Source organism: Aedes aegypti, chromosome 3, assembly GCF_002204515.2.
Source record: "Aedes aegypti strain LVP_AGWG chromosome 3, AaegL5.0 Primary Assembly, whole genome shotgun sequence".
NCBI classification, from domain to species: Eukaryota; Metazoa; Arthropoda; class Insecta; order Diptera; family Culicidae; genus Aedes; species Aedes aegypti.
In genome coordinates this window covers 97398516-97426150 of record NC_035109.1, presented here as the reverse complement: position 1 = coordinate 97426150, position 27635 = coordinate 97398516, and the positions used below count along the sequence as shown (strand labels likewise).

The 27635-nt window shown below is 40.4% G+C and overlaps 2 protein-coding genes across 2 annotated transcripts; one reads left to right on the top strand and one right to left on the bottom strand.

Moving 5' to 3' along the window:
* Positions 1 to 306: 306 nt before the first annotated feature.
* LOC5576335 (transmembrane protein 104 homolog) lies at positions 307 to 7202 on the top strand. Its single transcript, XM_001656023.2, has 4 exons — positions 307 to 372; positions 529 to 1037; positions 1342 to 2308; positions 6518 to 7202. Exons 1-3 carry the CDS (start codon positions 328 to 330, stop codon positions 2297 to 2299), a joined length of 1512 nt encoding a protein of 503 aa, XP_001656073.1. The 5' UTR covers positions 307 to 327; the 3' UTR covers positions 2300 to 2308; positions 6518 to 7202.
* On the bottom strand, positions 7139 to 27635 carry LOC110677704 (TFIIH basal transcription factor complex helicase XPD subunit-like). Its single transcript, XM_021848801.1, has 8 exons — positions 27483 to 27635; positions 26809 to 27397; positions 26624 to 26747; positions 26468 to 26564; positions 25264 to 25927; positions 7773 to 8299; positions 7444 to 7582; positions 7139 to 7372 (listed from the first exon to the last, which is right to left on the bottom strand). The coding sequence occupies exons 1-8, from the start codon at positions 27485 to 27487 to the stop codon at positions 7235 to 7237; spliced, it is 2283 nt and encodes a 760-aa protein (XP_021704493.1). The 5' UTR covers positions 27488 to 27635; the 3' UTR covers positions 7139 to 7234.

The following is a 27635-nucleotide window of genomic DNA, read 5'->3' as shown; positions in this document are numbered from 1 at the left end:
AACCAGCCTTAAGGGCTGAAAATCGCACATTCACTGTCATCAAGCGAACACTTTTCACTCCGACAAACATGACAGCTCTGTTTTTACGTTTTCTTTTTATGCTCTCCGCCTCCCACATCTTCTGGGGAGGTCTTTGTTTTGCTTTCGTTTTTGTGATTGTGGTGTATTTTTAGTAGGCAAGCAGCATAAAAAAATCATTGAATATAATTCAGAATTTGTTGGCTTTATCATCAATTTATCGAACAAATAAAGGCATAATTCCTACCAGTTGAATCCAAGCTGACAGTAGCTGTTGTCAATGATTAGTGAAAAACGTAGGGTTCTAGCATGGATATGCCTAATCGTAGCGCACAGGAAGAGTACCCGACTTGGGTGAGTTAAGTGGGCCATTGGTCATAATTATCTGGCTTTTATCTGTTGCCGTTTCAAAAACAATGAATCGTCAGCAAGAGAAGTTCGTTCCTTTGGAATGAATCATCAGCCTGAAGCAGAGTCCATTGATGTGACCTTCTTTCTTTCCACCCGCAGATCGGTTTCGTGTTCATATTCAACCTAATTGTCGGAACGGGGGCACTGACCCTTCCCTCGGCATTCAGCCACGCAGGATGGGTTCTGGGATCCGGCCTAATCGTGGTGCTGGCCTTCGTCAGCTACATTACGGTTACGTTCGTGATTGAAACGATGGCCTGCGCCAATGCCATCCAGAACTGGAAGCGGCTGCAGTTCATTAAGCGCGACCGGGTGATTGAATACGATGAGGACAGCAATGTGGAAACGGTCACACAGCCCTTGATCGCTTCGGGCGTCGATGGTGGCGATGTGACCGATGCCAGCATCGAGCAAACCCCGTTGAATATCATGTATTGTCGGAACCAGTACTACAGCTTGTCGAACAAGATCGAACTGGGCGAGATGGCCAATTTGTTCTTCGGGCGGGTTGGGCGTTTTCTGTTCTATTTCTGTTTGGCCGTTTACCTGTATGGGGATTTGAGCATCTACTCTGCTGCAGTTGCGAAAAGTTTGAGAGACGTGTTGTGGTAAGTGACAATAATTATTCTTTTCATACTCGCATAACAGTCCCAATTGAAATCTCGTCACTTTGGAGTATGCTTCATGAATACCTGGTGTTTATTACAAAGCGTAACAAAAATATCACGTTTGTGTATCTTAAGGAACAAATTATGTGGTTGGTGTTTCCTGTTCGTTAGTATTTTGGATTTGGGAATATTAAACAACAGTATGAACTATATTTCAATTGTTGAACATGTTGATTTTCCTAATGACAATATTGCGAGTATGCTCAGTTTTTTTGTCGGCAAACTACTAATTCCTATTTTTCAGTGCCCACAATCATTCCGCCAACGCAACGGACAACGACGATATTACTCTTCGTTGCTGGGAAGACAGTGCGCTATCTCGATTCGACATCTACAGGCTGTGTCTGGTAGTGTTCATCAGTATTCTTGGGCCGTTCACCTTCTTCAACGTACAGAAAACCAAGTACTTGCAGCTGATAACGGTTATGTTCCGTTGGTTGGCGTTCTCGGTCATGATTAGCATAGCCATTCATCGACTTCTCGCAGAGCAGAATAATCCGCCAATTGTGCCGAAGCGCGCAGACGTAAATGGCATTCCATACCTGATAGGTACCTGTATATATTCGTTTATGTGCCACCACTCACTGCCCAGTCTGCTGACTCCGATCTCGAACAAGCGTCGCATCAAGTCGCTTATATCGATGGACTATCTCCTGATTTGTGGATTCTATCTGTCCCTGGCCCTGACTGGAATTTTCGCTTTCAGCGACATCAAAGACCTGTACACGCTGAACTTTGTTCCCAACTCCGATCAGGATAGCCTGTTCCTCAAAGGAATTGAATACTTCCTGGCACTGTTCCCGGTGTTCACCTTGTCGACCAGCTTCCCCATCATTGCCATAACGCTGCGCAGTAATTTGCAGACGCTCTTCCTAGACACGACCCAGCTGGAGTCGTACAACTTCTTCCTGCGGCGGGTGTTCTTCCCACTGTTGGCCATCCTGCCGCCGATCGTCGTGTGCTTCTTCACCGAGAGTGTTATCTCGCTGGTGGGTTTCACCGGATGCTACGCCGGAACCGGTATCCAGTATTTGATTCCGATCTTCCTGGTGTTCGCGGCGAGGCGAGTTTGCGAAAACATGATTGGCCGCGGTATTGTGAACGACTTCCGCAGTCCGTTCAAGGGCAACTTTTGGCTGCTGGTGATCTTCAGCTGGACCCTGGGCTGCCTGGTGCTGGTCACGATCGATCTCATGAAGTAGGGGGTAAAGGTGAGTGAGTAATGATATGTTTAACTGTTCTTTTTATTTAACGTCTAACGCTCCGTCATCGTGATCATCGTCATCATCGAAACTTCAAAAGCAGTTTTTCTGTTCAAAACTGAAAATTATTCGATGAAAATGTGTTCACTGTGTTTCGGTTGGAGAATAACATACAGTGAACACATTTTCCTGTAAACAATCTTGATTTTGAACGAAAAAAACTGCTTTTGAAAATTCCGAAATCAATGACGGATCCTGCCCCTTAAATATATTATATACCATCAGTGCACCAGCACCCGCTCATGCTCCAGCAGGCTGCTCACACTGAAAAAAGATAGTTTAAACAAAGTTTATTTGAAACCTTAGCCACAAGTCGATACAAATTGACAAATTTAATCATACTGTGGTGGATCTTTTGTAAATTTGCTCAAATTACCGTTCTTTTTAAAGTCGTGAGCAGGTACCGGTACGTTGACGGTATTAACCTATTGAGTAGAGAAACCAAACGGAGTTATCTACCTGTTCGAATTCAATTAGCATATGTAAATTTACCTACAAAACGGTCAACTTTGATAAGGCTGAAGATTGTTCTCTTTTAAACCTTTAACGTGCATGGTGTCTGTAGAGCACCATCACTTTTCGACGAATCCAACTTGATAGCAGATCTGTTTCTACAGAATATTTCTTTATAATAAATCCTCGATCTGTTTAGTGGAATACCTATAAGTAGATGAAAAATCGAATTTAGTAGGGGGAGATCCCCCAGTACCGGACACTTAAGCCACTAAATTCATAATTCGAAATATATTGATTTTATGGGCTCGTGTTACCCATTTATGTTAAATATTATCATTTTTATAGTGTACAAAAATAAATTTGAAAAAATAAATATGAATTTTGACATTGCGTTTCGATGCTGTAATTTAGTACCAAATTGATCGATCTTGAAAGGTGGCACCCAATACCGGACACGATCTGGAAATGCCTCGAATTCTGTAAATTTGAACATCATTGAATGTGTACACTATAGGAATAGTTTATAATTACCAATTCAATACATTTGCAACATTTACAAGAATAATTTGAGTTCTTCTTAGTTTGCAAGATGCCTATCAAAAACCTCTTTCATACATGATGAAAAATAGCACATTTTACGATGTTGTTCTGAATGTTCATTCTTCTTAATTTTATTGCATGTTTGATACCATTATCGTCGGAACCCATGAAAAATGAAAGTATTTTGAGACACTGATGCAATAATTACAAACATATCATATAACAAATCAAGCTGTCCGAAACTGAGGGACAGGAGGTGCTTAACCAAAATTGTAATTTGTCCATATTTACTTCAATTATGGTACAAAATACATTTACACTATCAAATTACAATTATGTTAGATCATGCTTGCGGGATCCAAAGTATTTTTTTTTCATATTCAAAATAATTACTAAATAGGCTCAAATTAAGAAGATACGTCAATTTTATAAAGATTTTCAAACTTTTTTACTATTTTAAAAAGGCATGCATATTTCAAGGATGTGTTATTCTACGCAAACATTAGTCTATATAAAAGCTTTCGTTTTTACTAATACACCATCTTGATTGGACCATGATTTCTCAATGTTTCGACTTTGTCCGGTATTGGGTGCTGTCCGGCACTGGGGGATCTCCTACTATATTATACTATACCTACATACCATTAATACCTACTATACCATTTAATTCTACTAGAGTTTGTATCCTTTGTACGGCTGTCTTCAGTGTCGTGTACTAGGCTCGACTTGAAGAAAACCATCGTATGCACACATTATGTAGGTAGTCGTAATTCCATAGCCCCGGTTTTTCTTGAGAATAAAAGTGTTAAACCATAAGCTTTCAGATAGTGCGTAACTTTGGGGAAATATTGCATTCCTAAATTATAAATTTTGTACTTCATTTTATTGCTACATTTTTAAATTTTTTTGACTTCAGCCGATTTGCCGTCATAAAAGTCATAGAAATTTAAATTTTAGTTCAATTTCAATTAAGGATCATAATAATATAATACATGAGGTATATTTTAAAATGATAAAAAACATAAAAATCTCAAAAAAGTTTTTGGTAGTTTTGGCCGCCCCTTTATGTGCATTGTGATAGCCATGTTTGAATTCCGACATGTTTCACCATAAAGGAAGGAATTCTGGCAAATATCTATGCACAATTTGTGAAATAATAACAGGCAAGTAAGTATTTTAGACTAAATCATTGAAGGGACGTTATTTAGTTAGGGACGTATTGAGAAAATCTAAATAAAACAAACTCAATCATAATCCACTGCGGAATATTTTGTAGAATACTTTAAGCAAGCTTCTAGATTAATTCAGAAAGTTCATTGGGACTCCTTAAAGGTGAGTCTACTCTTAAAATGTTTTCAAAAATTAGGGTCCTAAAGCCCTGTTCCAATGTTAGTACCGTTAATTTGAACGGTACCTCATGCAAACCATCGGGGTTCATTTTTAATTTGAACATCTAGTCACCCTAGAAACGTGTTTCTGGTTACCTCTTTCGTTGTTTTGTTTTGATGTTGCGTTCCGTTCAACAGCGTTCCTTTTCACTTTACTCCGTTCCACGAGGTAAATGACTCGGGGTACAAATTAAAAAGTGTTAAGATTAAATGTGGTCAAACCAACGGGGGTACCCAATACCAAACGCTTAAGTTCAGACTAGAAACACATGTCTACTAAATTTTAAAATGATTTTCGTTCATTTAAGTCCAAAACATTTTTTTACGGTTTTTGAGATTTTGTCCCAACCCTTGGTTTAAATTCAAATTTTGAGTTTATTTTTGTTTTCCGTGTCCCTCCCGAAATGTCAGATAGGATCAACCCCTCTGTGTTAAAATTTAAAGCCCTGTGGCATTTTTGCCGATAAAGTGAACGTCAAACATGATCAAAAGTGTCAAATTTAAAAAAAAAAGTTTAAATATGTTATAGCCGTTATTTGAGCTGGAAAAAATGCTAAGGTAGATGCAAAAACACACTCTTTCGTATTATTAAATAAAAACAAGAATTCATTAAACATTTTTGGGACCCAATTGCAGCACGTAATTGCTTTGAGTCCACTACCTAGTCGAGTTTGGTTCACGACACTGAAGATGGCATTATAGTTGAGGTCGAAATATGCATATCTGTCAAAGGATACAAATTCCAGCTGGAAATGAAGGGTTTAGTGCTCAATCCGATGTTTTATTTACTGTCTTCTTCTTCTTCTTCTTCTTCTTCTTCTTCTTCTTCTTCTTCTTCTTCTTCTTCTTCTTCTTCTTCTTGGCATTTACGTCCTCACGGGAACTTGTTTGATTGTGTGCAACTTTAGTTCAATTTTGTCATGGCTTTCTAAAGATTACTTTATATGGTAACGTTTGTGACAATCATTTAGAAAAATAAATAAAAATATATGCTAAAAATTCACATAATTCCCAAATACACGGTATTGGGCAACACACGGAATTAGAGCAGGTCACGGTAATTCGTAAGATATGTTAAAAATTACCGCAGTTCTCTACATTCTAAACAGTGTTGTTATACTTACACTAAAATCTCAATCATTGAGTTCTCCCGAGAGAGTAAACTCATTTGAGATCTGTATCGCAAAACTCACGCATGATAATTTGATGCAAAATCATTCGCTCACCTTCATACCGTCAAAAATGATTCAATCAAGAAACCCATCGAAAATCTGTCAAAACCCAATGTCGTTGTTTACATTAGAAAGTTTAGTTATATTTTTAGAAAAAAAAAACAAAGAATATATGCTTTGCATACAAAAGCTGTGGTAATACAAGCCAATGAGTCTAACGGATGAGATAACTCATACATGATTTTTTTTTGCTGTTTAGTTGCGTGAGTTACAACTCAAATGTGAAAAATCTCAAGCATGAGAAATGAGAAATTGAGATTTTCGCAACGCTGATTCTAAATTCACCCAATAACACTTTTAATAAGAAGTATTTTAGTGACCAGGTAAAAATAGTGACTACGTCACTAGAAAAGACTAGCTGCCAGCCCTACAAACTAAGCTCATTGTAGAAAAATTCCCCAAGAATTTTAGAATTCATAACAAATCAGTCTTAAGGGAACAAATACGTTTGACAAACTCGACAATTTTGTATGAAAAACGGCATTCTCTGCTATTATTCCAAAAAACACTATTTAACGTGCTCTTTTCTTCTTTTCTTGCAGGATGATGTTTCATCGTCACCGATCGCTATGATCGATATGGATTACTGAATGTAATAGGTATATACCTAATAAAAGTTCGAGACTGAAAGACAAAACTGATGTGAAGACGTAACGCCACTACTGCTTATAAGTTTGTCTCAAAACGTACGAATTTGTGTTTGATGAGGAAATGTTTTGCATTATTTTAACCTTCTATGACTTCTATTTCAAAGCTGTGAAAACCCGTCAAAATTCCTAACATTGCTTCCGATGTGTTAGATTTTAGTTCTCGAATTCAAAAATGTTTTATGTTCTATGTTTTTCTTTTTGCAAATTTCAATCAAACTACTTATCGGTATTAATTATTATAACTATTCCGAATTTACGTTATTCCACTGTTGGGTGATGAGTGCGTGAGTGAAAGCCAACGTCGACGCAGAAAGAAACGAGCAACAAAGCTAGAGAGAAGAATTTATTTTATTTATCAAATAAGCCAACAAACAAACGAGTTTAGAACGGAATGAGATCATTGGTATAGTGCTATCGAGATGAGACAGCGACAAGGCGAGACGTTGGATCCATATATACTTAAAGTAACGGGCTAACTAAACTGCTTCTAAAAAAGAAAACCCCATCTCGATGTTTATTATCATCTGTAGGTATCTTGTATATTAAATGAAACCGACAGGTTTATGAAAAAATCAAATATAGACTTTTTATTCAATGAAGACAGCACTACTATTTCTTGCCTTGGGCTTGCTTTTCCAACTTCTCCTTCTCCATGCTCTGCAACTGTTCGAGCGTTAGCAAAGACACACCTAATTGGTCTTCGCGAGTGAAAGGTTGTGCCATCTGACGGAGCCATCGTTTGGCGAGCTGTTCGAGATAGAAAGAAAGATGTAAGGATTTGTAAGGAAAACCAAGGAATGTGCTATCAAGTAAGTTACCTGCATCGCCTCCTCTGTGCTAAGATTGGTAAGATTGTCAGTGAGATGCTCCTGAATCCATTTGGGAAGTTTACCACGCTTGTCTTGCCGACCGAAGCGCTTATCAGCGAATATCATTATACCGTAATCGGTTTTACCTCTGAAAAATGGGAATGAATAAGCAAAAGTCTCTACATTGAACAGTAATTAATTTTGTCGATATTGGGCGCTTTTTGAATGGAAATTTCTCCGAACAAACCATATCACTAAAATCAACGGTTTAGACGCTGTTCGTAAAGCGAACGAAATTGATAAAACAATACATTGCTCAAGAAATTAATTATGCTTACCGAATGGCCCGACCCACACACTGCGCGGCATGCCTCAAGGCGTCGAACGTGAGAAAGTCGTTCTCCCGGATCTGGAACTGGTCTCGCAGATAGTCCAACCGGGCCTTCAGGATTCTGGACTGCGTGTACACGTAGGGAATGCCAAACATCAGCACTGCCCGCCCCAGATGGTGATCGAAATCTACACCTTCCGAAACGCGACCTCGGGCGACGGCCAGCAGCACAGCACCCCGGCCACACTCGCACGCCTTGACGTAGTTCATCAGCGCGTAGGAAGTTTCGGCGTTGTCCTGAGTTTCAATGAACAGCAACTTGTACCTGAGCAGGGTATCGATGATGCCCTGATCGTACCACGATGCCACCACCGATTCCAGATACAGATAGGACGTGAAGAAGCACACAATTCCATCCGGAACGGTTTTGGCCGTTTCCACCAGCAGTTGGCCGTAGTTTCGAGTGACGGCAGTGTCCTCGCGGGTTTCAAACTTGGACGAAATGGCCACCTGATCGTTTCCTCGCGAGACAATCTGAAAAATAAGAGCGTCGTATGTATTTCCAGGATTGGTAGTAATTAGGAATCTTAAAACTAAGAACTAACAAGAGCCCGAACAGGAATCAAAAGCAGATCTTATCCTTCTGGTTTCTATTTGGATTACTTTTATTTTGCTGGTTCCTGCATGTTCTCTATTTGGTTAATGTTTGTACATTAAATTAAAAGATGCTATGGAACCAAGGAACCAACAAAATGAAAGTAATTCAAATAGGAACCAGGAGATTAGAGTGTACATAACATTGTTTCAATGAATCTGTCCAGACATTTTTCAATGGGTTTTTATGATGTTGTTAATGTAGCGTACCGCGTACGAATCTAATCTAGCGCGTTCGGTAAAACGATCCAACCCCTGTCGTTATACGGCCGAGAAGCCGATCGATTATTAAGTAGGCTAAGAAGCGTATCGAATATAGATCCAGCAGCAGAAGATTCTGTGATCTGGTAGAAACCTGGGAGGGAGAAACCAATTCAAAATTTCTGTACGTCATAGTGAGCCGGGATTCCGCTGTCACGAACTGTCACTGTGAGCCCAGACCTCAAACATTGGACTAACATGGAAAAAGCGCGTAGCTGATTAAAACACATTTTCGCATTTCATCAAAAGTGACAAAAATTGAATGAAAATCAATTCATGCACATAATGCAATTAATGTCACGTGAGCACCTTTCAACTGATTGAATATAAAGTATTGAAGAACGCATGGTTTTACTTTTTCCAATGAAAATTAATATTTGGTGCATAGAAAACTGTGGCCCTTTTTCCATGTTTGTCAGGAAAGATCGAAAGTACACAACAAAAGAAAACTAGCGATTTTTCCCAAGCCTGCCTTGATTGTTGTTGGCAAGCTGGAGTTATCTTGCAGTTCAAACAAACTTTGTTCTATATTTCGTGTGTAGTATCGGTGCCTCCCTCCCAGGTAGAAACCACACGTAGTTTAGTTTTCTCTTCAATATACCGAAAGTTTAAACAAAGAGTGAATCTAAAACCCCAAGTGAAACATAAAAGCTGGCGACGAGGAAAAACAGTGATATTGTGCCTCATACGGAATAACTCCTGTAGCAAGGAAATTCCAGAGTGAGCCGTGTAAGTAGAAAGCAGAGTTTTTGTAGAGGGTGGTATTGACCATTGCACGAATTTTAGATTCTATTGAAATTGTTCATGTGCTAGAGACAATTTGCACACTCACTAACATCAGTAGGCGTATGCCTCGAAAGCTATTTATGACTGTTGGCGCGTTAGCCGTGGCCAACTCCGGTCGGGTCGGGGTGGACTGTATTACGGGGCGGATGAAAGAAAAATACACCACCTTTTCACACTACTACTACACACTACTTTTTATTTTCTCTGCACTTATTCTACTTTACTTTATTTCACTTTTACTTCACTTGCACTTTTACTTTTCACTACGATAAAGATTCCGCGACGGTTGAAATAAAAACTGATTCGCAAGCGATTCCCTCCGTGTATTTATACTCATCTTGAGTACTTCCAGAACGTTCTCACGCAAACGCGACACGTGTTCCAGAATGTTCGCGATGCGCACGCTGCTGCAGTAGTGAGAGCCATGATGATGACGATGAATGACGGCGGGAATCGCTCAACGGCACTCGCGGATGACACTCACAGTCATGGATGTAACTCACACTCTCAGCGGCGTCGTTAGGGTGGGACTCATCGGGGGCTTAAACTGTGTGAGTTCTGCATTTCGGCTATGTTTCCGATTGTTGTTGGTTCTTTTACTGATGCGGGTTGTGCTCCATTGGGTTTTTCTTTTTGTAGGAGTTTCCGCACGTTCCGTACGGAACATACTCCCCCCGGTTGACACGAAGTTCAACAGCTTGTTTGTAGTACTCAACGGTGCTGCTTTTCTAAGGGTAATCTCTGAATCGGTTGTTCGGGTGTCGAAACCTTTGTGACGCATTCGTGGGTAAAAGACCAGGCTTGGATGGCGGCGCATAAAATCCTCATTTCCTCGGGTTTGATTGGTTCGTGACGGCTTGTCTATGGCTGGGTGACACATACTCTTCTTCCGTGCGATGTTTCGGAGAGGTCGTCGGTCGATGTTTGTCGGTTTTCGGGTTGAAATCACATGTACGTTGGGCTCTCTTTTAACGTGTGAGGATGGAGTCGAAATTCTCTTGGGGTTCGGATATCGTTCATCCGATCGGTTGGGACTGTCTACAACAGCGGTGAATGCATGTTGAGCTTCCTCAAGGATAGATCTGTCTCGGAACACACCAGAGACAACCCATCCTAGTCGAGTCTCTCGTAGTTCGGGGTAGTCCTCATCTAGTTTGATGTTTCCTGGTCGCAGAAGGTCGAAGAATAATTCGATGCCCAACAGCATATCTACTTTGGCGGGTTTATGGAATTCTGGATCAGCAAGGCAGACTCCAACTGGAAAGCTCCATGTTGAAACATCAACTGATGTCGACGGAATGTAGCTTGTCACGGTAGGTGCAACTAAACACTCCACTCTAGCTCGGTAGTCGGTTATTCGGGATCGGAATTCTACCATAGCCTTCTCCTGAGTATTGGTTCGGACGTTGCTAATACCTCGAATCGGGATGCTGACACGTTGCCTTTTCTACGCCTAGACGGTTCGCTAAATCGGTCGAGATAAAGTTCACTTGCGAACCACTGTCTAGCAAAACACGGCATGGCAGCGGTCGGCCGTGCTGGTCTATAACATTGACGACTGCGGTTTGTAGAAACACGGTTTTGGAGGAATCGACGTAGTTGCATTGAAGCGATGGTCTTAAGTCTTCACCCGACACTGCTGGACTGGTGGACACTGTGTTCTGGTTCGGGACTAGTCGGGTTTCCATCGTTGGATTGGACACGTTGTTTCTCAGGCTTTGCGTTGGTTCGTCGTTGTGGAGTTGTGTATGGTGCCGCTTCTGGCATTTCTGGCACACCTTTGGAGAAGAGCATTCGCTGGAAGTGTGCCCTTTTTGAAGACAGTTGAAGCAGGCACCAGTTGTCCATACCTTTTCCATCCTCTTAACTATCGGCAGTTTTGCAAGCGTACTGCATTGGTAGTTGCGATGAGCTCCTTGGCAAAAGTCGCAAACACTTCTTCTAGGAGGTTCGTTTGGTTCTGCTCGTAGGGTCGAATCGGATGCAATCGTTTTGGAAGCCTTCGGTGCTGATTGGTTGGGTGAGCGCTCTGTGTCTGGGTTGAATACCATCTCACAGTTCTCCAGCATTTGGAATCGGGTCTGAAGAAATGAGACGGTCTGCGCATACGTCGGCAACTCACCTTTCTTCTGTGTGGCCTCCCATGCCATCCTCGTTGGTTGATCCATCGCGGACGTCAGAATGTGGACCAGGAACAGGTCGGAAACACCCAAGAACTCCTGCTCGAGGTATTTCAGGCTCTCGACATGGCGGGTACAGTCGTCGTAAAGCCGTCGAAGCTCCTTGTAGGATCCTGAAGCCATTTTTTTGATGTCGAATAGGCCACGAATGTGCGTCTCTACGATGATCCTCTTGTTCTCGAATCGTTCGGTGAGGATGGCCCATGCTTGCAGGTAATTCCCTTCGCTTATCACTTTGGCATCGAGAACCCCTGCCGCTTCGCCAACAAGCGCCTTATCAAGGTGATACAGCTTGATGGCATCGGAGTCTCCAGAGTTTGCCATCAAGTCCTGGAATATGGCCTTAAACTTGGGCCAGTTGGCATACGATCCATCGAAGGTGGGGATCGGAACTTTCAATGGTTGCTGCTGTACGATTACTTGTGGCTGTGGCACTGGAGTTCTGACGGAGTTCATCTCGGTTGTTAACATCAGCTCGTCGATGGTCGTGCGGACGTAGTTGTATCGTTCTTCAAACGACACATAAACCTCCTCTTGCTGGCGGAAGGCTTCGTCGGGAATGATGGCGATCAGTTTGCTGTGCACTATGCTGAATTCACTGTAGGCATCGTCGATGTTCTTCAAAAATGTCCTCAACTGGGAAGGACTAACCTGGTTGCGAGCGGCGACAAGTGCCCTTTCCACTCTCGTTAGTTTCAGGCTCACTTGATCACGTTGGCGGGACAGCGACGAAAGCTCCTTCAGTGTCTCAGCATCGGCGGTGACTTCCCAGTTGGAAGCGGCTTCAGCTGCTGCCTTAGCAGCCGATCTGGTCTTCGGGGGTGTCATAGTAGACGATCTTCAGTTGGAACACACAGCGTTGCGGGTAACGACAGCGTGTCGGGTCGGAACGGTGGTGCAGAGTCCTCCTCGGGCAACGGATGCTCGATAATCCACAAACGGTGGCGGCGGCGGTAGCAGTAGTAGCTTCTCCTATCCTCGGGCGGTACACGTTCTGGCTAGGGTGCCACGCAAACGTGTCGGGTAGCGGTGGTGCGTAATCCTTTCCTAAGGGCGGTGGGGCGGCACTGGATCCGGCTCGAAGGACCACTATGTTGGCGCTGTTCACCCGTGGCCAACTCCGGTCGGGTCGGGGTGGACTGTATTACGGGGCGGATGAAAGAAAAATACACCACCTTTTCACACTACTACTACACACTACTTTTTATTTTCTCTGCACTTATTCTACTTTACTTTATTTCACTTTTACTTCACTTGCACTTTTACTTTTCACTACGATAAAGATTCCGCGACGGTTGAAATAAAAACTGATTCGCAAGCGATTCCCTCCGTGTATTTATACTCATCTTGAGTACTTCCAGAACGTTCTCACGCAAACGCGACACGTGTTCCAGAATGTTCGCGATGCGCACGCTGCTGCAGTAGTGAGAGCCATGATGATGACGATGATGACGGCGGGAATCGCTCAACGGCACTCGCGGATGACACTCACAGTCATGGATGTAACTCACACTCTCAGCGGCGTCGTTAGGGTGGGACTCATCGGGGGCTTAAACTGTGTGAGTTCTGCATTTCGGCTATGTTTCCGATTGTTGTTGGTTCTTTTACTGATGCGGGTTGTGCTCCATTGGGTTTTTCTTTTTGTAGGAGTTTCCGCACGTTCCGTACGGAACAATGACGTTTCAAAATAATTCCAAGCAGAGAAATGAAAACTTCTTTTTAGTTATGTTTATTAGAAAGTAATTAGCATTGGTACAGAAAAGTGTCTACTGTATTGCCAGCTACATCCCACAAACAAACTTCATTTCCCTTGTCCCCTTTCCTGGGTCTCAAAATCGCGAGCGGCAGCCAATAGCCAGCATCTGCAATGGGGATGGGCATTTTTTTTTTCTTTGTGAAGATATTATCTGATGATTCATCATCTAAATCGTCTTCGGAATCAGAGCCGTTTCCGCAGATACAGTACGTAATCGATTAGCGATTCAGCACTCCTCCAAGCGGAAGAACTTTTACCAACTTGATTCTCGCCGCTGTCCAACGGCTCATCCAACTATTTCACGTTGAGGATAGAACTTCACTTGTCATCTAGAGGTATACCGGGTATGAATTCTGCACAAGCCATTGTATCTTTCTTTGGGTGGCATTTCTGACAATGTTCGGATTGCATTCCCGGACCGAGTAAATTTATTTCGTCAGTTGAATCGTTTCCCCAAATCAAAACAAACACTTAAAAAGTTAGTATCAAAGCATGCTGTCAAACTCTAAAGTACGTGGTTGTGTAAAGTGTGCAATTGTTCACTGTGCAAATATTTTCTGCACAGTAGTCTAATAAGGTGCGAAATGCTCAATAAGCTCTAGAAAACTTGTGCGAAGACAGTGTGCTTGTGTCAGTTTTGAAGAGGTCAAAACGCCTTGTTCAAGTCAGAGCCATTGTTGAGGAACAAAACATTTAGCGCTTCGTTCGGCGTGTAAATTCATGTGTCTCAAGCATTTGTAATAGCGTATTTATATTGTGAAACTAAAAATTTCATTTTGTGCAACTTTTCACCATTTTATTTCTCCATTATTCACAGTACTCCACCCCGCTCCCACCGATTTGGTCATTTTTGTTCTACCGCGGTACCATTGTTTGCCTCAGCATCAGCAAAAAGAAAGTCGGCGTGCCACCCATTCTACCGACCCACTCACTAACGACGAGCAAGAGTGGTGAGCGTGTGAGCGATCGTGTGGTAGAGCACTTTGCGAGAGAGTGGGAGTACTGTCACTTTGTGAGAACTTGTCACTGTGCTGACTGGTGAGAGTTCTCTGGTTGTGAGCGGTTGTGAGTAGTGAGAAGACTCAACTGACTGTGTCTCATACAGACGTAAACAACAGTGTGATCAACAGTTGCACCAGTGGTGAGAAAAAGTGCATCAAGTAAGTGGATTTTTTGTCCATTTCTGCTGATTGTTGCTATTGCACCATGCCTTCGTTTGGAACGTTAGACCATTATGTGAAGGGTACGTCCTTCACAAATTATATGGAACGTTTGGAGCATCTTAGTTCTTTCAATAATTGGACGGAAGAAAACAAAAAATCGGTGCTGATTGCTCTAACCGGCCCGGTTGTGTATGATGAGCTGAAACTTATATTTCCCACTGTTGAATTAGCAACATTGAATTACGCTGATATGGTGAAAAAGTTGAAGGAAAGGTTCGACAAGGTAGATCCCGACGTGATGCAACGGTTCTATTTTTATAATCGTTTTCAAAAAGCAGATGAATCAGCTGAAAGTTTCATTTTGTCGGTGAAGCTTCAGGCAGAATTGTGCAATTTTCAGCAGTTTAAGGAAACTGCAATCAGGGATCGTTTGATAATGGGACTTCATGATCGGGAGCTGCAAAAGTCTTTGCTAATGTCGGAGACACTGACACTGGACGCAATAGAAAAGAAATTGCTTAGCAGTGAGGTAGCCAACAGACAAACTAAAGCGATGTGTAGCGATACAAGAAGAGATGAAGTGCATTCAGTGAAGAGTAGATTAGGTCAAAAGGTTGGTGAAAGTAGTCGAGACTATGGACGTGACAGATTAGACAGGTCATACAGAGGCAGGAACGTGAATCGGTACGATAGGCGTGTTAGCTTTCGTGGTAGATCACCGTCTGAAGCTAGAAATCGTGGTGCATATGCTAATGCGATATGTAATTACTGCAAAAACGAGGTCATTTGAGAAGAGACTGTTATAGCTTGAAAAATCGAAACTCAGTGCATCATGTTGAGAAGGGTGAAAAAGACACGAGCTACGATTTCAAGCGGTCAGGTGGACATGATAATTCAGACGAAGAAACAGATGGAATGGAGTGTTTAATGATTTCTGCGATTAACAAACTGAATGAACCATGCATGAGTGCAAAGGTGCAATACTGTTGGCTGAAAATGGAAATTGATTCAGGGTCAGCTGTTTCTGTGATCAGTGAGGCCGATTGTAGGAAATTTTTCAAGGCAATTCCGATGCGTAACACCAATAGACAGCTTATTGTTGTTGATGGTGCGCGGCTGAGGATTTTAGGCGAAATTTCTGTGCAAGTAGAGTTGAATGGCTTGATTGCACAACTAAAGTTAGTAGTGCTTAAATGCAATAACAGTTTTGTTCCTTTGATTGGAAGATCATGGCTTGACTGTTTCTTCCCTGGATGGCGATCTGGATTTACGAATACTACTTTGGTGAATAATCTGAATGAGCAGAAAGGTATTGACGACATTGTTTACAGTATGAAACAAAAGTACAAGAAAATTTTTGATAAAGATTTTTCAGAACCTATCGTAGGCTATGAGGGGGAACTGATCCTGAAAAACGAGCAGCCCATTTTCAAGAAGGCGTATACGGTACCCTACAAGCTAAAGGATAAACTAGCGGAACATTTGGAAATGCTGGAGCAGCAGAAGGAAATCACACCCATAAAGGCTAGTGAGTGGGCATCGCCTGTGATAGTGGTAGTTAAAAAAAAAAACAAGATAAACGATTGGTAATAGATTGCAAAGCATCAATCAATAAAGCAATAGTTCCAAATACTTATCCACTACCACTAGCACAGGACATTTTTGCATCACTAGCAGGCTGTAGGGTATTCTGTTGTCTTGATTTAGCGGGGGCGTACACGCAGGTTCCTCTGTCTAAGCGGTCCAAAAAGTTCACTGTAATCAACACCATGAAAGGATTATTCACCTACAACCGACTTCCGCAAGGAGCTTCAAGTTCTGCGGCAATTTTTCAACAAATTATGGATCAGGTCCTAGAGGGTGTTAGTGTATACTTAGATGATGTCCTTATTGCAGCTGAAACATTTGAAAAATGTGTTGAAATATTGGATTCGGTTCTTGAACGACTTTCAAATGCTAATATTAAAGTAAACTTCAAGAAGTGTAAGTTTTTTGTTTCACAATTGCCTTATTTAGGACATCTCATTACTGACAAAGGACTACCGCCATCTCCTGAAAAAGTTTCGACGATAAGTCAAGCTAAAGCGCCGACAAACGTAACAGAACTTAGAGCATTCCTTGGTTTGATTAATTTTTACAATAAGTTCGTTCCCAATCTGTTTTCCAAACTAAGGAGTTTGTACGCTCTGCTAGCAAACGATGCAATTTTTTATTGGACAAATGATTCTGAAGAAGCTTTCCAGTTCAGCAAGGAAGCTCTGTTGAAGGCTGATTTGCTGGAATTCTACGATCCTAAGAAACCTCTAATAGTTGTCTCGGATGCTAGTTCATACGGATTGGGTGGTGTTCTAGCCCATGAAATCAATGGATTAGAAAAACCCATATGTTTTACATCGTTTTCGCTGAATTCTGCACAAAAACGATACCCAATCCTTCATTTAGAAGCATTGGCGTTAGTTTGTACCGTGAAGAAATTCCACAAATTTCTTTTTGGCCAAAAGTTTAAGGTTTATACTGACCACAAACCTTTGGTAGGAATTTTCGGCAAATCCGGTAACAATTCGTTATATGTAACTAGACTCCAGAGATATACAATGGAATTATCCATTTATGATTTCGAAATTGCATACAGAGCATCAACAAACATGGGAAACGCTGATTTTTGCTCGCGTTTTCCACTGGAGCAGTATATTCCCAAGAGTCTTGATATAGGTAATATCAATAGCTTGAACTTTTCGAATGTGTTTCCGTTGGATTACAATTTGATTGCTAGAGAAACTGAAAAAGACTCTTGCTTGGCAGAGGTGTTGCAATTTGTAGAAAGTGAGTGGCCTGATAATGTTCAACGTTCGCTTAAGGACTTGTATTCAATTAGAACGGATCTTGAGGTGGTCCAGAAGTGCCTTCTCTATCAAGACAGAGTTATTATACCTGAAGTCCTACAGGCAGATGTCCTTAAATTATTACATGCGAACCATATCGGCATCGTAAAGATGAAGCAGTTAGCACGTCAAAAAGTTTTTTGGTCAGGTATTAATTTGGACATCGAAAATTTTGTAAAAAGATGTGAAGCCTGTATCAAAATGGGCACGGTACCTGCCAAACCTCCTCATAGTAATTGGATACCAACATCGCGGCCTTTTAGTAGGTTACATGCAGACTTCTTCTATTTTGAACGTAAAACATTTCTGCTCATCGTTGATAGTCACTCAAAGTGGGTGGAGGTAGAGGTCATGTTACATGGAACAGAAGCAAAACGTGTGATAAACTCTCTCATCACAGTTTTTGCCAGGTATGGGCTTCCTGATGTGATGGTAACGGATGGAGGTCCGCCTTTCAATTCAAAGGAGTTTGTAGCGTTCTTAGAAAAACATGGAGTGAGAGTAATGGAAAGCCCTCCATATAATCCAAGCAGCAACGGCCAAGCTGAACGTTTAGTCAGGGTAGTAAAAGATGTGTTCAAAAAGTACCTGTTGGATCCTCAGTTACGAGATTTAGATTTAACTTCTAAAATCAATTATTTTCTCATTAACTATCGCAATCAAATTGCTAGCAAAGAAGGAGTCCCACCGTCACATAAAGTTTTATCGTACAAACCAAAAATACTACTTGATTTGATAAATCCAAAAAAGGGTTACAAACAATTTTTAAAAGAACCTGTTCCCGTGGACATTCCTGTAATAACTCCTCCTAAACCGGATCCTTTTGATAAATTAGTGGAAGGAGATATAATTTACTATAAAAATTACAAGAAAACTGATCCTCAACGGTGGATAGAGGCGAGATTTGTGAAACAACTTTCTAAAAACACCTTTCAAATCTCCCTCCACAGGACGACGATCATGGCTCACAAGAATCAATTGAAGCTGACTCATACTCCGGTTCGAGGATCCAAGTTGCTACTTCCGGAAATGAATCGGAAGCGCGGGCGCGCGGAGTCAGACGAGTACCAAGGTTGTGCCGGATCCGATGCCGAGGAAGAACCATTCCTAGGGTTTCCGGACGTATTGAGTGAACCGATTCCTAAGAGAGCAAGACGTCAGAAAACGAGCGGTAGCCTAATGATGACCAGGAGTCGCGCTCGAGAAATGAAAGATAAAGTTTGACCGGTCTGGTTTTGAGGAAAAATTTGCGCATAGTGCATTCGATTTTAATTAATGAATTTTATTGAAATACGATCTGAATTGTACTATTTAAACCTAAGTTCAAATTATATTTTAAGAAGAATTAGATATACAGTGATACCTCCATGAGTCGATGTTCCATGACTCGATATCGACTCATGGAACCATACTAGAAACAAAATTTCATGGTTACTATGATGGTCCCTAGAAACAGCTTTCCAAAGGATTTCTATTCCATGACTCGATATTTCCATGAGTCGATGGTCCCTTCAATATCGACTCATGGAGGTTTCACTGTAGCAAGGTTCTTGAGAAGGAAGGACTGTAGCGTACCGCGTACGAATCTAATCTAGCGCGTTCGGTAAAACGATCCAACCCCTGTCGTTATACGGCCGAGAAGCCGATCGATTATTAAGTAGGCTAAGAAGCGTATCGAATATAGATCCAGCAGCAGAAGATTCTGTGATCTGGTAGAAACCACACGTAGTTTAGTTTTCTCTTCAATATACCGAAAGTTTAAACAAAGAGTGAATCTACAACCCCAAGTGAAACATAAAAGTTAAGAAATTTACGACACTTGTATTACTGCTCGTTTTCTTCGCGAACTTTTAAGTTTCCATGATATTTACCCAAAGTTTTCTTCACGCATTACTCCGAAGATTTTTTTACTTATTGATTCTTTCACGGCTTTCTCAAGGAATTCCTCTGTAAATTTCGTTCAAGATACCTTCAATAATTCAACCTAAATATTTACGTATAACCCCAGCAGGAATTCCTCAAAGATGTTCTCTCTTTTTTTGTTTCAAGAAAATCCTAGGTCGTCCAGGAGTTTATCCAGTGATTCCTCCATCGATATCTCTAGAATTTCATCCAAGATTTTGGACATCTTCAAGAATTCAAGCATCTTTTTTTCTCCAGATATGTCTCCACTGATTTTTTTACAATTGCATATTATTGTCTTCCAGGATTTTTTTAAAGTTTTCAATCAAGAATTTCTCTATATTCTATTTTTCTCTCTTTCAAAAATTACTTCAGAGATTCATTATCGAAGTCTCATAAGAATTCTTTGAATAATTTCCCAAGGAAGTTCTCAAAGAATATAACCAGAGTTATCTCCATGGTATTGTGAAGGATATTTTTGAAAGTCATTGGAGAAACACTTGAAAAAATTCGGAGGGCATTTTAAAATCAAATCCAATAATCTAATCAGTAGTTTCTTGTGAAACTTCTATAGAATCTCCTGATTAAATCTTGTAAACATCTCTGAAAAAAACTTCATTTTCTAAGGAAGTCCTGGTGTATTTTTTTAATAGATTTGCTGAGATAATTATTGGAATAAATAATCAATCGAATCCCTGGTTAATATTTTGTAAAATTTTCTGAAGGAATTTCTTGATAAACATCGAAGGAATTTGTGTTGGAATGATAAAACTAGTTGCTGTCGTATTTGGTGGTGTAAAACAGTAAATAAAATTTTGAATAATCTATGGAGATTTTACTTGAAATTGGATTAAATTGCCAGAAAGTTGATTTAATTTAGGGGAACTTTAGAAGGAATCCCTGGTTGAGTTTATTGAGGAATTCCTGATAGAGTTTCTGGAAGAATTTGGAGCTATACCCGAATCAAACTGTAGATTAGTTTATAAAGGAAAATTAGCTTAAAGAATAACTGGAAAAATCAACGTCCGAACTGCTTGAGAAATTCTTGTAGGATTTTTGGGAAAACTAGATTAAACCTTTGAGCATTTTCTTACAAAAACTTCTGTAGAAGTATTTGGAAGATCTGGTAGAATAAATACTGGAAAAATCTGTGGAAGAATCGATGGAAAATTCTCTGGGATAACATCAGAATCTGAGATTTTTTTTAATTAAATACCTCACCTGTGGAAATTAATGGATTTTCTGGGTTTACGCCACTTTATGCCGTTTTAAACCATTTCATGCCGTTTGGAGTTGTTCGAAGCAGTTGTTAGGCAATTCAAGTCATTTCAGCAATTTCTAGCCATTTTAACCAATGTTAGCAATTGTAATCCATATTTAGCCATTTCAAATAGTTTTAAGCCATTTAATGTTATTTTAAGTCATTTTGTGCCGTTTTTAGCAATTTCAAATAATTTTAAGCCAATTTCTGCCGTGTTTAACCATCTTTAGCCATTTTAGGTCATTTTAGCCATTTTTAGCCATTTTAAGTCATTTTAGCCATTTTTTGCCATTTTCAGCCAATTTTGGCCATGTTAAGTAGGCCGTCCCTCATTTTTCGAAAATGCTATATGTTATAAGTTCATCATTCATTGTAAAGTGCTCATTTTGGTAAGAAAAACATCAGGTAAAAATATGAAGTCCGTACGTGAACGCTAAGTGGTCCCCCAACGACCCTCCTGAAGGTATTAGGAGTAGATGACCCCGTGGCCAAAATCGAGCTCGCTGCTCTAGTGCACGCAGCATGAGTACGAGAAATCCTACACCTTTAAGGTTGTTGGGAGACTACTTAGGCACTTTAAACAACGAGCACTTTACAATGACGAACTTGTAACATTTCGCATTTTCGAAAAATAAGGGACGGACTAATGTTGAGCCGTTTTAAACCATGCCAAGCCGATTTAAGCCGTCCTATGCTGTTTCAAGCCATGTTAAGCCGATGTAAACCATTTTAGGCTATTTAAGCCATTTCAAGCCGTTTTAAGCCATTTTGAACCATTTCAAGCCATTTTGAACCATTTCAAGCCATTTTGTGCCGTTTCAAGCCATTTTATACCATTTTAGGCAATTTTAATACATTATAAGCCGTTTTAGTCACTTTTATGCTATTTTAAGCCGTTTTAAACAAATTTATGTCATTTTAAGCCATTTCATGGCATTATTAGCCATTTTAAGCTATTTTAAACTTTTTGTGCTGGTTTTAGCCATTTCAAGCCTATTTAAGCCGTCCTATGCTGTTTTGAACCGTTTTAAGGCATTTTTAGCCATTTTGTGCCGTTTTTAGCCATTCTTAGCCATTTTAAGCCATTATACGCCATTTTATGCAGTTTTGAGCCGTTTAAAGCCATTTCAAGCCGTTGTATGCCATGTTATGCCATCTTTAGCCATTCTGTGCCGTTTTAAGCCATTATTAGCCATTTTAACCATTTTAAGCCATTTTAAGTTATTTTGAGCCATGTTAAGCCACATTATGCCATTTTTAGCCATTTTTATCCATTTCAGCCATTTGTAGCCATTTTTAGCCGACTTTACCTATGTGGAGCCGCTTTAAATCATTGCAAGCCATTTAAATCCGTCCTATGCTGTTTTAAGCCATTTAATTCCGTTTTAAGCCATTTTAGTCATTTTTAGCCATTTTTATTCATTTTAAGCCGTTTATATCATTTTTAGTCATTGTACGCCATTTTAAGCCCTTTTTCTGGAGAAATCTCTCTGGAAATCTCTTGAGGAATTACAATTCCTGGGAAAATTCAATATGCTCCAAAAGTATCGTATTACGGAACCCCTAGAAACAAAATTTTGGAGAGAAACTTATTTCAAAAGGTTTTTTTTTAGAAATTTATAGATGAATTCCTGAAGCTTTTTGTTTTGTCAGTAGCGATAGTGGGAGTACTGGCACTTTTAATCTGCCCTAAGCTCCTAAGCCTCTATTGCGTTCATCACACAGACGTTTCTGAGCAATGTTGCTCAAATGGTTACTGTGTACTCAAGCACCAATCAGCCCTTGCCGTAGTTTTGCAGTCTAGTATTCCAGACTACTATAAAATTATGTTAAAACCTGAAATGCTACTAAAGTGGTTGTAGTGAAGAACGAAATAGTTTTATTGAAGGGTACTAATTCCCCATTTCATTTCATCAGTCACTGTCACATTATTACCACACTTTTGTCATCGACACTTTTGTTTTTTGACACTGTCGCTTATATCACCGAATATCACTCATTGGCTTTCGTAATACGCATGATATATGTATACTTTTCATTATATCACTTCACTATCATAGCTACAATTTTTTTTATTAAAATTACATCACACTACATTCATAATAATCCACTTTCATTATCATTTACCATCTGTTATCATTACTAAGGGCCGATTTCTTCACCTTCGCTTAAGCCGTAAACCACGTTTACCGTAAGGCGGGGTGACATTGGTCCATAAGGGTGACTTTGGGCCAATATTTTTACAGCAAGCTAATGCCAGAACAATGAAAACAAAATGTCAAGCTTAAAGAATAAGTGATAAATAGCCAATAGATGGTCATACATTAGTTTTTTGACGTTCCTGCTAGCCATAAGATGCATCGAAAGTGGCGGTCAATGTCACCCCCTAGGCCCAATGTCACCCCGCACGGCGGTACACATATAGTTAAACTAGGTATAGGGCTTAAGCTGTGGTGAAGAAACCGCTTATAAATAATCAAAAGATAATCAAACTACGATTTAACACTACGATCAAGAAAGTTACAGTAGAAAAATCAAATTACTTCGATCAATTCTACTGCACTCGACGTCATTATGAATACTTTTATCATTAATGTGTTACGAACTAGGCAATAGCAATATTCGGAAAAATGATTGCTGAATTTATTATAACCATCATTAAACTAGTAGGGTTCATATTAGTATTATTATGAATGTGTTTTTTACAAAACTTTCACAATCACTTCCAATGCCATTTTTAAATTTTCATCGCCATACATTTTTTCAAATATCATCATTAGCACCCTCACAATCACTAATTTTATAACGACGAGTGTAACGCAGGTTCTTATGTTGCATTATAAAACGATTGATCACACGTTGGCTTCGAAACTTAACCACCATTACTGACTGATTAATACATAGGATGCTACAGCTCGTGTAAACGAACTGAAATATCAACAACCAGCACTGGTTTATAAGCAACTACTGAGCCCTGGCGGTTCCTCCGTTCGAAGAGAACCTGATAGTATGCCGAAACAAGTTAACAGATCCTCCGCCTGAAAGCAACCGTTTCATGATAAATCATGAACCGTTGGAGGTGTGCCAAAGTGTTGGGAAGGTGATATGTTTCACAGACGGGTATTATTATGGTGCACCTTTTACTTTGGCACAATCAAACCCTGTGATCTTGGCCAGATATAAATTTCCCAAGGAAGTTTTCAAAGCATTAATCCAGGAATTGGGTTGTTTAGTGATGAAAAATTCACGGTTTTTTGTAGCTTGATTGAAATAGCACATTTTTCTAAGTGTAACACGATTTTATTGCGCCTTAATAACTTAATTTTGATATAGTAAATGACTAAAAAAGATTTCATTCCGTCAACTCAATGACATTTCAATTTACATAATGACAGCTCGTCCCGAAGTAAAATTTGCCGAGGGGTGATTCAAACGCGATTTCCATACTAAGTTCAAAAGTGTTTTAAAAATAGTTCCAGGGCACGGAAAATTATGAAACTTTGGATTCTGGCTCAGTTTTTAACGTAGAATCATAATATGTAAAAAACAAGATACTCCTAAACAAGCCAATTCAACTTATTATTTTTGTTAGGGTAAACCCAAACTAATAACATAAGAGTCTCTGAAGGTTTCTCTGGAGCCTATATAATTTTATAACACTACAAGGAGAGAATAACAGTGACTTTAGAGATTATTTTGGATAAACCAAAGAGGCTTTAGAACGCTTGGACTCTCGAAGAAGTCATGGAAATTTTCTTCAATAATCGATTTCCTGAATTTTTCTGAAAGATTTCCTTGAAAACATAGAACGGATTTCCTTAGGAGTTTTTAGAAGGAATAACCGCTAAAACACTTTCCGAGAATCAATGAAGATTTTTATTGAATACTTGAGAAATGAGAAACGAACTGCACGAGTAATTCCTAAATGAAACGAAGGAAAAAAAACTAACTCATTGGACACTCTAAATATTCATGGTCAAATTTATTCAGGAATTCCTGGAAGAGTTTCCAATATATTTCTGAAATAATACCTGGATGACTTCTTTAGGGTTTGCTGGAAAAATCCCAACATGAATATCTAGTATTTGAAGATTGGCTTAAACCTTTTGTAAATTTGCTTGGAAGAACTTCTGGAAGATATGGTAGAGTAACAACTGGACGAATCGTTGGAAGAGTAAGTGGAAACATCTCTGTAGGAACAGTATCTGGAAAAAAAATTCAGAGTAATCCCTGTGGAAATTACTAGAGTTACTAGCGTTGAAGTGCTCTAATACTTCCTGGAGCAAATTTTGAAGAAATTTCTCTGAGAGTTCCTTGAAATTCCTCTATTGGATCCAATCCAATCCAAATCCAATGGAGGAATTTCTAGACAAATTCCTGAGAGAATTGACGAATGAATCTCTGGAGGAATTTATAGAGTTATGAGTCCTTGAGAGCATTCCAATATATATTTCTGGAGAAAAAACTTGAAGAATTCCTGTTACTTTAAAGTTTAAAAATCATTCAGTTTAAATAGAGACTTCAGAGATCATCCAATAAAAATATACTTTTTTTAGACTTGCCATTAAATAGTGACCAAGTCTCTTAAAAGAGACCTGTCACCTGCTCTATAATTTCCAAAGCATTCGTTTGATTAGTTTCCTCTATACTTACCATCGGTAGCAGACACGGCCTAGCCAGGGTCATCGTGAAGGAACTCATCACCACTGGTTCAAAGTCTAGAATTTTCGGGTACATATCCATTGGCGACAGCGTTCCCGACGTAATCACCACACTCTGGAAGCGCTGGAAAATCGGCTTCATCGCTATCGAGGAGTCCATACAGCTAAGGTGCAATATCGGATTGGAAACGGTCGGTGTTTTGTCATCGAACGGTTCGATGATGATCGTGAACCCTTTCGTATAGGTCGAAACGAGCGTTGCAAACGAGGTGATCACCGTCAGCGGTCCGAATTCGGTCAGATCCGTAATTTCCAACGTCCGAAGCAACGACGATAATCGTTCGGCGCAGAAACGCAGCGGTTTTCTTTCGATACAGACTTTCTGCTGTATGTCCTTGAGAAATCCGGCAGGGCTTTCCTGAACCACGTGCTGCACTCGCAAGCGCGATTTGATGTATTCGATAAAACGCTTAAGGAAGCTCAGGAAGTGATCTGCGTTTCGTATGTTGCCCGGAACGACCTCTTTGAGAATCTCGGTTGGCAAGACAGGGTTCGCCAGGACCATATCCGTTTCCCGGGCAAATGAGGCATCCTTCAAACCTTGTACCAAGCGGAGGTACTCATCGTTGAGTCGTTTCCGATCGTCTTCCTTCATTCTGAAATATTAGATAAAAAGTTATAATGCATCGTCCGGAATTGAAACTGTAGTTACAAGGCTGGTAACAGGACTCTTTTGGTTTGGTCACTATTTTGATGCAAGTCTCTAAAAAGTCATTTGGAAAACTTAAATGAAGACTTGCATTGAAATAGAAAGAAACCAAAAGCCTAAAAAAGACCTACTATCAACCCTGTTCATTCTGTCTGGCGTTACGTCTCAACTGAAACAGAATCTGCTTCTCAGCTTAGGGTTCTTATGAACAGTTCCATAGTTGTTAACTGAGAGCTATCTATGTAAATTGACCATTTTTGCATTAGTATATCGTGTATCAGGTATAAAGATACTCTATGTCCTAGGAAATCTAGAGTATTTTCATTACGAAATGATCGTCGATTGGCAAGATTCGAACCCACGTCCCTCAAGCTTGGTCTAGCTGAAAACCTGGGCATTTACCATTAATGCTATTTGCCTCCAGTCCTGCTATAACTTCTATTTTGTATATGCTCAAAACCATCCCTGCAGACTGTAGAAAACTTACTCTGCAACGTATTTCTCCAGTGTGTGAACTCCGGTTGTACTTTTCTCGATCAACCGGCGATTGATCTTGACGCTCATCGAATCAACGCAAACATTGTCTACAAAGATAAATATTATCATAAATTTTGAGATTCCTTTTAATCTTATTAAATCTTACCAATATTGTGAGCTTCATCACAAACGACGACCGATTCCTTGGCCAACTCCTTCGACACAACCTCGGCAATTTTGGGATCCAACAAATAGTGATAACTATAGACGACCACGTGAGCTTGATTGATCTGAAAAAAGAAACCACCGATTAAATGCATATCAATTCATCCCCATCCCAACTCCACCTACCGCAAATCTGGACAGAAAGTACGGACACCAGTTCCGCTCCCGCCCGAAATCCTTCAAATCGTCAATCGAATACACTCCCGGTGGCAAGGTACTCTCCTTCCCCTCCGCCTGGAAGCCCTCGTAATACTGGCAAACGGCCACCGAATCGTCCGTGGTCGCCCTCTCCCGCACGTAACTTGCCGTCATGCCGTAGCACTTGGCGTCCACGATCTTCCCGTCCCGTTCCTTGCTGACCTCCGAGTGGATGCACATGTTTTTCCGCGAGCTCAACACCAGCCCGGTAATGTTCGGCATCACGCCTGTCTGCTTCTCGTAGTAGTTCATTAGATGCTTCAACTCGGCAATGACCTTCTCGATCTCCGGAACCGTACGCGAACAGTAGATCAGCTTCCGGACGATGTGCGGATTCTCCATGATGTAGGCCACGATCAGGGACAGCAGAGTGGTGGTCTTCCCTGTCCCGGAGGGCATCTCCAGCAGGCAGTGACCTTTGGCATCGAAGGTTCGCTTCAGTTCCAGCATGTAGGCGTACTGTTCCGGGTAGATGTACTCGTACGGGAAGTACACCAGCAAACCATCCACGCTTATCCTAGCGATTCAGAGAAAATTTACGATTTACACAAGGTTTTCAAATGCTTTTGCATTCTTTAATCATTTCTCACCCTATTTCTTACCTCATTTTGGCTGCTTTTTCCGTATTAATTCATGAAATTCAATATTATTTCTGCGCGCTGAACGGCAAACCACAACCGGAGAAAATGCTTAATTTGTTTACAACTGCTGTTCGTGAAACAGCGTGAAACCCGTGAAACACGCAAAGATTTTGA